This window comes from Amblyomma americanum, chromosome 10 (assembly GCF_052857255.1).
Source record: "Amblyomma americanum isolate KBUSLIRL-KWMA chromosome 10, ASM5285725v1, whole genome shotgun sequence".
Lineage (NCBI taxonomy): Eukaryota > Metazoa > Arthropoda > Arachnida > Ixodida > Ixodidae > Amblyomma > Amblyomma americanum.
In genome coordinates, this window is record NC_135506.1 from 45,027,247 (window position 1) to 45,038,378 (window position 11,132).

Below are 11,132 nucleotides of genomic sequence, written 5' to 3' on the forward strand. Positions count from 1 at the left end.
ATTAGCTCAATGACATCCTCTTCACATTAAGAGGCCTTCTAGTTAAAGCAAAATTTTGTAGCTGTGTGCCTTTAATTTCTTTGCGCTTTTCACAAGGTTAACTATTTCGTAACCTTTAGCCAGGGAAACTCCACAGGCAACCTTCCTTAGATATCAGGTCGGAGGAACTCACTGCAACAAACAGTGGGATTCAGCAGCAATCCAGCACTACGAGTGTGCTTCTCGAACCTTTCCCCGATTCCTCTCGCATGGTCCATGAAAACAGTGCAGTTGCTTTTGTTGGAGCAATCATTTCCTCCCCTTCTAAAACGCCCACAAACGACTGAGAAGGCCAAAGAGCTCGCACTCCCCTGACACTGCAGCAATCATGGGCCTAATGCTCTTCTTTTTTTCTCTTTCTAAGCCTGGCAGAGGTTTCGCCGTTATCCAATTTTTTTTCCCTTGTTTTATCTCCAACAGGTGTCTTGTGTCCCACGCAACACCGTATGGGGCGAACAATACCAGGCGATAAGTCTCCCTCTTGCCAGGAAACACCTCCGTTGGTTGTACCCAAACGGTCACGCGCCTAGATTCCTGCGACCCTTATCGGCCGCTCATAGTTAGACGCTGATCGGACCGACAAAAAGTTGTGTGGTGGGAGAGAGAGAGAGAGAGAGAGAGAAAGGCCACTTCGTTACTGGTTGGCTAGGATATAAAGTGCCAGGTGTCTCCTGGAGCGTCAGTTTTAAGCTTAGCGTTGCTATCCGAGCAACGCCAGAAACACACACACAATGGGTGAGTGACTCGAACTGCTTTTTCATCAATTAACGTCCATCATTTGTAGCCGGTGTAAGCGACTTTACTCGGAATGCATAAATACCACTTGTGAGCTTAGGTTGCATGTATAGGAAGCGAACAAGAAAAATATGGCTGGTGGTTAAGCAATGCTCAGCACGAAATATTGCGCGAAAGCACTGTTTTTTTTTTTGCACCTGGGCACCATCGCCACGTATCTGAGAGCGCGATTGAGGTGTCCAGTAACCCAGGAGGCCAATTATGCACTTCAACTTTTAAATAGTCAGTGCCATTTTACATATTCTACATCGGCGGCCTATGGTCCAATGCCGCGTTTCTACAGGAGTGTTGCCAAGGCCAGCACGTATTGCTGTAGTACTGTGCGTCTGCAACAAGGTTGTGCACGCCGACGCATGCAGTGCAAATCTCTCTGTCGCTACCGCCACATAGCTCAAAGCGCGAATATCAGTTTGAAAGCAGTGTTAGTTGATGAAGATGACGTTGTGCAATGCACAGAGCGAGAGTGTGTTGCAGTTAAACATGATGCTTGATTGACTGCGGCGACAGCCTAGTGCTCTCGCGCAGCGGCCAGCGAAGATGAACAGTTAGTTCTGCTGCGGTTTTGAATCCTGCTCGTGACAACATTTACGCAATTTATTTCTATTTATTTACTTCTGTTGGCACAAATCCACAAGCATCGAAGCAAACCCACATACAAAGCAGGATCTGGCCAGTGGATTACCCATCATAATAGTGCTTTTGCACGATAGATGATAGAAGGGTAAGGCGGGCTAACGTTAGAGCGCGATCTGTTGTTTTGGAGTAAAGCTGATAGCGCCAGGTAGGAAGTTCACTTTAATTAACAGTTCCAAACAAAGAATTGCCAAGCTTAACACGTTGACTGTGGTATATCTTAAAGGAGAACGCCTACATTAATTGCTCCGCCTGTCAGTGAGAACGCTATTCTTTTGGTCTGCCGCTAGGCGGTCTCCACCCCGCACTGTGCGTTGCTTTGTGAACCGACAGGCTGTGGTGCTATCGGGCTTTGCTTAGAGTGCTGGCCCCTAAGGATAAATATCACTATAGCTGTTTTGTTCCGAACAGGAGCATTACGTCTGCAAAATTTTTATTTCTTCATTTCTGTCAACAAAACAGGGTGACCAGGTAGGGAATTATACGTAACGTTTAAGGTTGTAAACTTGCGCTTGGGTCTCGAGAGGCATCGTAGTGGAGGGATTCGAGTCAATTTTAAAATTATCAGCTGCAGCTTTTTAGACGTTTTTCTCGGTGTTTTTATAATCATACTACTTAACGTACGGCTGGTGTTTTTGCTGTGCCCTGGTTATTATTCAAAGATGAGTTGTTCTGTGCATCGGGCAGACACTTCAAACAATCAACTAAGAATATCTGTTATAGCACTGGGCGTTCGATTTTGGCAATATTATATAACTGGCATATAGATTCCCCAAGCGTTGGACAACGGATGCTTGTTTAAACGCAATTCATTCGTTCATTGCTTTACTCGTCAGTTATGTTTAAGAAGCTTAATCAAAGAAATTCCATAAAGACTATTGAAATGTTGTGCCACTTTTCTGAGGTCATGCAGTCTGGCTCGAATTTAGGTACAGAGAGCGAGTTTGTGCTTTCGGCCTTCCTTCCCATATCTATTGTCGATTTCACTTTACATAATAGGCCCGCCATATCTAGGTGGCTTAAGTTGTTTTATTCATGCTTTCGTGCAGTACTGACATGGCGTACAAGAGAGCTTAAAAAACGAGTTGTATGTTAGTGAATAGCAAATAACAGGGGAGAAAGACAGAACCAAATGAGGGAGCTGCAGGCAGATGTAAGAGCTCACAATTCGCATTATGAATCAGTGGTAGTGATCGTACCTTTATACAGCCGGCGTAACACTATCGCTTTCGGCACCAAGTGCATAAGGAAGCTCTCTGCAATAAGATGTTCGAAGTTTTTCAATTTCTCTCATACAAGGTTTTATTTATTCGAGGAGAGAAACCATTTGTCATTAGCGCTGAAAAAAAAAACAGTTCCTAAGAAATGGCTGCATTGCGGATTTGAAGAAGTGTGCGACCCCACATAAAGCGAGTGCCCTGCTGAACGCAAAGAGAATGGTGTGATTCTTGCTTTACTAGAGTGTCTCATGTGCAGTTATGGTCTTGCAAGTTTCCAGTAAATGGTGCTGTTCTAGACATTGGATATTGCATACGATCGCACACAACGCAGCAGCCTACAACACTCGAAGAGAATGGGGCTCATTCTTGCTTTCTGTGCTAAATGTATGACTGCGTACGCACAGATTCCGTCTACCTAGTGACATTCACACACTGTTGGTGACGACTGCATCCGATGCCGGTGCGCAAACGGAGATCGGAATTCATATCTACGCTATCAGCCACTGACGTCAGTATTGTGTGAAGCTGCAGACAATTTTCGTTTCGTCTCTTGCGCGGATGGGAAACCGACCGAATTCCGTTAGATATCGTGTTTGGGCGGCTCAGGTTCCATTTCGCTTTTCCTGGAGGATTTTTCTCTCCGTGGTAAGGAATGCATTGTTCTGCGTATGATTTTCGAGGTGCAATCAGGAGCTTATGGGTGCAACTGCTACATTCTAATATGGCGGTTTTACTAACTTGAGCAGGGTGTGCTGCTAGGCTGGCTGATTGGTCATTGTGGAATGAGCAGCGCTGTCAGATGACAGGCAGAGGCGAGAAGGAGAAACAAGTAAGCATTTGTGTGCTCTTCTCGTCGATGCCCGTCGTCTGCCAGCATTGCATATATCCATAATTTTAAGAATGTTATTGATTTCAAGTTTGGCCGTTTTACGCTACACAATTTGGGATATTAAGGAGCTCTTTCCAATTAGCGTGCTGGTGCCTCCTCTTTGCGCATGCTAGCTGTGTTCCTCAGCACTTCACGGTATACATTAAAGCACACAAAACTGAATCGGGCAGAAAATGAGGGCAGGGATAACTTTTAAATTTGTCAAAGTTTACTTCAGGTGTCAACGTGCCATGCTAGTCCGGTGATTGCGTTTTCGACGCACTGCTTATAATTGCAGCTACAGGAAAAACGAAAAATTGGAGAGGAGCACAAGAGCAATAGGTTGTTGCCTCTACAAGTAAACGTCTTTCATTCTCGGTCACAGATTACTTTCTCTTCGCCTTACTTATGAAAGAGCAAAGCCTACGATTAGGCAAGGCGCCGCGCAATAATGAGTACTGCGAGCTTTCTTGCAAACGTTGCAATTTGGCGAGGTCTCTCCAGCATGCACCTGAGCAGTATTGAGATGTGCGGCAAAGGTGACGGATCTGTTCTTACTGGATACGACGATGAAAACAGGCCAGTGTCATAACAGAAAGTTCTAGAACTAGGTCATGTCCTCTATTCAGGTGAACTAGTCAAAACCGAAGAGATCAAAATTATGGGGTACACATAATTCTTGCTGAAATAAAAAAAGGAAGTGCACTTGAACAAGGCATGCATTATGTGGAGAAGAATTAGCCGATGGTCCTTTAGAGTAATGAAGTGGACCCCCCCTCCCCCCCCCCCCCCCCAGAAAAAAACAACAACGGCAAACGTAACAGAGGAGAGCAGTGAGCGAGGTGTGCTGATGAGGACAAGAGGTTTGCAGAGATATAACGTGGTTGCAGCTAGCATTCGGCAGGTTTAACTGGAGATCAGCATGAACGGTGCTTGTCCTGCAGCGGCTGCCTTTAAGCTGATAGTGACGATGTAAAATCCCTATTCGGAGACGCGAAATCACGTGACTACTTCTTTCCGAATGCCATTTTTAGATGAATTACTCAACTGTCTAAAATGTAAGTTGTCCGAAGTAGAGCTGCGTCCTCTTCACTTGTAACATTTTTTAGGGATGTGAGAGCGATAGACTAATTTGTCATGAACGGTTCCAGGACGCTTCAATGCATACCTGGCCTTCGCCGCCATTGCCCTTTCTACACGGCTCGGCATCGTCGTCGCCAACTGCCCGAGCGAGGCGAGCCTTCAGCCTTGCACGTGTGACCACTACGGCATCAACTGCATGCGTGTCCAGTCCACCACTGAGCTGAGGAGGGCATTCAGGAGCGGCACGCTGGCCACCAGGGACCAGAAACAGCTATGGATACAGAAAACGCCCATCACGGCGTTTCCAGAGGACGTGCTGGGAAGCTTTAGGTTCAGCGAGGTACACATCGAGCTGAACTCCAACCTCAGCTCGTTCACCCTGGAGGCCCTGAGGAACTCGAGCCGCCTACTGGACGTGCTCAGCCTGTATGGCAACGCCCTGCAGACTTTTCAGTTTGGACAGTAAGTCTTAAAAGCTTCCGCTTCCCACTGGGTGTTTTAGTCAAAACGTAAAGGGTTCTTTAGCTATGCTTGATAACGAACGTTTCCTGATGACCCGATTCTCCTGAGATTTGTGCTGACGGTTCAGTAGAGTGGGTGTCAACAACAGAAACATTCCTCACTGCGTCTGAACTTTCGGGCTGCTCAGAGTTGGGGGAGCCGTTCCAGTTAGCTCTAGTGACAATCTCAACAATTTCAGCAGTAACCTCTGGCCTGCGTACAAGGACTAGGTAGACGTTTCGCACCATTCTTCAATGCTTTAGAAAGAGGGGTATTACAGTAAGGAGGCATACAAAGTTAATTGCTGAGGCGGATTATTGGAAAATAGCAAAAATATTGAGTACCTAATTCTAACCAATCGCACTGTTTGTTACAATAGTTGCTAACAGTTGCTTATAGATGTAACGTGCATCAGCACTATCAGCACGACAAATGAGGTGGACTGTTATGCTTAACAAAATAGGCGTAGTTACTCAACATTTATTTTTGGCACAGGTGTGACAAAACATGTTCTGAAGAGTATTCGAACAATTTATTTCTCAGAAAATAGCCAGCATGCAAGAGTAACGTCACAGGTGAAATCGTAAAAGATACGGGTGTATATTTTGACAAGTCCCCGATTTCCCGTATAAATAGAGCGTAGACATCCAGACAATGTGTCGTGTGCATATGCTGTAAATATTCATTTGGACCAACTGGCCGCAGAAGCTCCTGCGTTGTATAGTGGCCATCTTTAATAATGCGTTAATATTAGAAGGCCCTGTGAAAGCGGAAATGGCGACCTTCGACACGCGGGGCCATGTGGCCACCTCGGATATAAGTAACTTTAGTATACTACATCGAATATATCCAGCCGTAGTATACCACTTCAGACATGGTAGTCGCGCGAAGCACGCACACACAAGACAGGGTACGGGACGAGCGCAAACTTACAACTCGAGTATGACGAACCGAAGTGCGCGAACTTCGGATGTAACTAACCTAAATATGCCACCTCGATATAGCCAACTTCTGTGTGTTTACCTCAGATATAACGAGCCTAAGTTGCCACCCTTCCATGTAACGAAAGAGTAATAGAAAGTGATAACGAATACGAACAGACCAAGTTAACGCATTCAAACGATCCACCAAGGATCCCCTAAGTGTTCTTACGTTGTGGTAAGCTTTAACCACTAGAGCTATCCAGTGTACGTGCAAAAGTTGTTTAAACCTAGCGTCCGAGCACTACAGCGCATTTATCTTTGAAAAGAAGTGCGCGTGCGCATGCATGCTTTTTCTCACCGAATTCTCGCATGGTGCAGGCTGCGGTATTTCCCGGACCTGATGGTGCTGAACCTCGGCGGGAACCGGCTGACACGGATCCCCGACAACACCTTTTTCAGCACCAACATAAAAAAACTGGTGCTCTCAGGCAACCCCCTCACATCGATCGGTGCCCGGGCGTTTTACTCCCTCCACGGTCTGAGGGAGCTCGACCTGGCCAACACGAGACTTGCCACACTCGGAAGCCTCTCGCTATCAATTCCACGGGGACATGAACAACTCAGGGTACGCTCCATTGTACAGTAGGCGCACTGTGTCCACCACAGGTATTTATAGGCCCACACACATACATAGGAATGAGGTCTCCATCCAGCCTCTCATCATGATTGACTACAGTAGTAGTTAAGCAGGTGTGTCTATTGGTGGCGTTTGTTGATAGCGCTTAATTTCGTTTTTAAATTCGACATCCTGCACGACAAAACTGAATAAAGGCTTACGTGGCGCGGTATGTTAGGTAAAAATGTGAGGAAATGTGCAAATGAGAACCTTCACCTTCCTCCGGATTTCTTTTAACTTCACTAAAAATCTTACAACAAAACCTATGGGCTGTGTTTGCGCACTAGTGCTTAATTTAGTTGTCAAATAACACCCGCAGCTATAAAGTAAAACAGCTTTCTAGATGGCATGTTAATGTGGGTGAATTATAACCAACCGACATATGTGTTAGTACAACAGCGAGCGTAAGATTGAGACCCCCATCCACCATTGCATTTTTTACTTCAGTAGCAGCCCAGCATGCTGATATAAAATGGTGCTTGGTCATTACTATTTACTGTTTTATTAAACAACGTCGCGAAAGACCAGGGTCAACAGCAACTTACGCTGCATGCTAAATCTGGTGTGCTGTGACCAACAAAGTAAAAGAATGCCGTCACCTCCACCTGGTGGTGGTTAACTTTCGTAATAAGTTGAGCTGACGATCCGGTTGATGCTATTGGCTTATTAGCATTTAAGACTGGTTTCAAAAACATCCGAAGTCACAAACGTAAATAACGTTTTACAAGGTAGGCAAGTGTCGGTATCTAGAACCAATACTCTATCGCGAGAAATAAAACTCGCGATTACAATTACATAGTAAGATACATACGTAATAAACTGCGTCTCAAGGTAGAACTGTTTTGCTGCCTGACACAAGCCTGACTCAGCTAAGCAATATGTCAGAACGGTGGTGACCAGTAGAATTTGTCAGCATTCAGATAAAATAGATCTAGCACTGGACATAATTCCCTTCATTATGGAAAAATATGTTACAGCGGTGGTGATCTACGCCACTGAACCATATTTAAACAAACGAAAATTTGTGCGCTTCTTTCGCAAATATTGTGTAACCCAGACGAATTAAAACCTGCATGTGGTTACAGAATCACCTGTAGGCGCGGAAAATTTAATGACTCTTGCACTGGGATTCCAACACAATGCGTTGTTGTATATGATTCTGTAATTGTAGGTGCTCTAGTTTTGGTGCTGGTATGTATTACGAGCGGCCTTTTTCTTCTGTTAATATAACAAGTGCTGTTTGGTTATGTTTTGCGCGATGCTCCGCTCTTTCTCGGTGACCATCAGGCCTAGTTCTCACTTTGACGAACTCCAAACAAGAGATTACAATTGTCCAGAACTAACATAATAGGGCTCGCTCTGGCAGGTAATGTATTGACATTGAGCACTAAAACCAGTTGTTACCCGGGCGTAATTTTGTGAACATTGAAATAGCGTTCTGGAAAGTCGAACATTCAATAGTTCGATTGCTTCACTATGACGTCTGTCTTCTCGTACGCAGGTAGATCTTTCCGGCGGTCAGCTCATGCTTATCGACCGCAGAGCATTCGAAGGTTCAGCTCCCCTGGTGCTCGACCTGTCTCACAACAACCTGACCGCGCTGGAACAGCAACCGTTCGAAGACCTCATGCACCGCATGTACACAAGATCAAGCCGTCTCAACTTCCTGCCTCTGATCGCTGTTAAAGGTGAGAAAGAGAGAGAGGGGGGAGATGCAACGCTTCCTCACGCCATGAAGATATTGAGACAGAGTTACGAAGGTGTTCTTGACCACAAGAGAGGCAGATAAGGCAGACGCGGTATATTATGTGGCCACTTGCTGAGCACAAGAAATATAAGGTGTGTGTTTATACGGAAGTGAATCTTGCATCACACCCCTCGCTTCATTGTGCACGAACCCAGCGTTTATGAAGGGAGAGGGATTTTGCGCGTTTCTTTATAAGAGCGCTTCACAAACCTAGTAATTAGCCTTGAGTAGGCACAAAGTTCAGGGAGGCGTCGCGATAAGACACGTAAAATTTAGTTGAACGGAAATGAGTTCTAATCGGTTCATCGTGAAAGAGGGCGCTCAGAAAAGATGAAACACAAGTAGGCAGAACTGGCCAACATAGGATGGCATTTGCAACTTACGCAAAAAAAAACAACAGAAAAACGCTTCCTCGTCGGTGACCAAATGGGCGTTCTTTCTGCACCTGACAACAGACAAGAAAAAACTAAGCTTGATGCGTATGTGGTAACGAGATAAAGAATATGTAAAAAAAATCGAAGAGTGATGAAATGCTCCGATAGACGGAGAGGTGAAAAGACCATAAAGGTGCATGTGATAAAGCCTACGTAATTCCTTGGAAGTTGTGTTCTTTGTAGAACAATAAAACCGATGCCAAAAAAATACATGAAGCATTGCTTGCCGCAATTACGAGTATGTTGGATGCCTCCAAAATCGCCCTGTCTACTTAGTACTTCCTGCTGCCGATGATTCTAGTATCACACAAGTGCTGCACACCCCCTACTAGTGCACACTAGAATCATCAGCCGCTCGAAGCAGGTACTTGACAGGGAGATTTTGGAGGCCTCCAACATAATCGCGGCAGGCAGTGCATCATGCCTTAGTTCGGCACCGGTTTTATTGTTCTACGAAGAACGCAAGTTCCAACGAACTATAAAAGATTCATCACATACGCCTTCTTAATATTTTCACTTATCCGCATATCGAGTGGCTTTCGCCTCTCTTAGACCGCTTCTATTTTTCTTGTTCTTTATGTCTTGAGCACAGCTTCGCCATGATTAGTTTTGGTTTTTGGTAACTCAAACTTGCAGAAAAAGGGTGTGCATACTCACCGACAGGAACGGGTTTTCCGGTTTTGCGTCAGTTGCAAGGGTGCTCCTGTTTCGTTCGGTTCTATCCTTTTTGGGCTTTGCCTCCTTGATGCGCACAGTTCCACGATCAGTCATGGCAATTGGCCTAACATTTGACGTTACGTAAGTCCACATCGGTTGGAAGGTCCGCCGTAAGCTTGGGACCCCTCGGTACTCTTCAGCGCTGACATTTCGGGGCGCGAGTATTTCCCCCTAACTGATATCAAATGGTACCGTCGCAGGAAATCCTTTCACCTGCCGGGGCTGTTCGTACGAGTGGCTGGTCCGGCACAGTCAAAACCAGGCCGTGCAGCAAATCTTCCATGGCTTCCGGTGCACCGATGGCAGGGGCCTCAGCAGCATTACAGCCTCGAGGATTGGATGCCGGAGGCGCAGCTGGCCGTTCGGAGGAAGCATTGGCTAATTTATTTGCTTTGTGTACATATGAGTTGTAATAAATAAGATGGGCGGGGATTTTATTTCTTCAACTTGCATGCTTATTTCGACTACGGATCTCTATATATGCCCTAATTCTGCTGTTCAGCGGTGCACACCTCACGAGCAAAGCTACGGCCGGTCGCCCATGCTACAAGCTGTGGCCGGTGACAGGAAGTTCTTCATCAAGTGTACTAAGCCTCAACTCATCCTCTTAAACAAGTGATCTGGACCTGGGACGCACGATATAGTTTTCTCTCCTTTCACCACGACTTCTTGGAACACGGTGCATGCAGTTCGTTTTTATTATTTACAGTATAGAATTTTTTCCGCATTTATTTAATATTCCTACAACGATTTGCAAGGCTACAATGCGCGTGTAAATACGTCGCTAGATCTCTGTGAGTCGTTGTTTCGAGTAGGCATAGCAGGAAGACAAGAGACAAGTCTTGGCGTCAACCAAACAAACAAGTTTGTACCATCCGAAGCTGAGGGCAGCAAATTTGGCAATTGTTTTGCGTTTTAATGTATTCGTAGGCTATAGCAGTTCTGTCTTCGCTGCGATCAAAACAGCTTGCGAGCACGGATGGCACTCGGAAACGAACGTGGCAGCGAGCCATTGTTCTATGCATTGGTTACCAAGACGGTATCGCCAACGCAACTGGTTTTCAACCGATAGACTAGCACACGTTGTTAATCGCCACCAAATAATTGATCATTGCACGAAAAACTGAGCAAACCGAAAGTGATGGCCTTGGAGATAGCATACCTGGACACGACAATGTACATTTGAGGAAGGTCGCGGTGCACGCTACAGTGCACGGCATGAGAGAACATCGCGATTATGAGGCATTGCCCGCCCGCGCAGCCAAAGTCGCCTGCCAAAAGAAACAAGCTATTTATGCTGCTGCCATACGGATGCTCGAGCGTCAGAAAGACGCTGAGAATTTAAGTCGCAGCTCTATGCTACCTTAACCGCCGCCTCCATCAGTAATATCAGAGTGCGTAATGTGCACATTAATGTGCACATTAATCTGCGTAATGTGCACATGTAAGTAAGGCGGCGTTCAGGGGCCAGTGGCACTTTTATGGTCGCGTGGTTT

The 11,132-nt window shown here is 45.8% G+C and overlaps 1 protein-coding gene across 1 annotated transcript; it reads left to right on the forward strand.

Annotated features, from left to right (window-relative positions):
* Nucleotides 1-640: 640 nt before the first annotated feature.
* On the forward strand, nucleotides 641-10,068 carry LOC144108793 (tsukushi-like). The gene is made up of 5 exons (XM_077641974.1): nucleotides 641-774; nucleotides 4,707-5,100; nucleotides 6,441-6,687; nucleotides 8,240-8,426; nucleotides 9,837-10,068. The coding sequence occupies exons 1-5, from the start codon at nucleotides 771-773 to the stop codon at nucleotides 10,016-10,018; spliced, it is 1,014 nt and encodes a 337-aa protein (XP_077498100.1). The 5' UTR covers nucleotides 641-770; the 3' UTR covers nucleotides 10,019-10,068.
* The last annotated feature ends 1,064 nt before the right edge of the window (nucleotides 10,069-11,132 follow it).

Bases quoted from the DNA above. Each gene is read 5' to 3' on its own strand.
- LOC144108793 (XM_077641974.1), top strand. The intron at 5,101-6,440 runs GTAAGTCTTAAA...CGCATGGTGCAG, and splicing joins CAGACTTTTCAGTTTGGACA to GCTGCGGTATTTCCCGGACC. The intron at 8,427-9,836 runs GTGAGAAAGAGA...GTACCGTCGCAG, and splicing joins GCCTCTGATCGCTGTTAAAG to GAAATCCTTTCACCTGCCGG.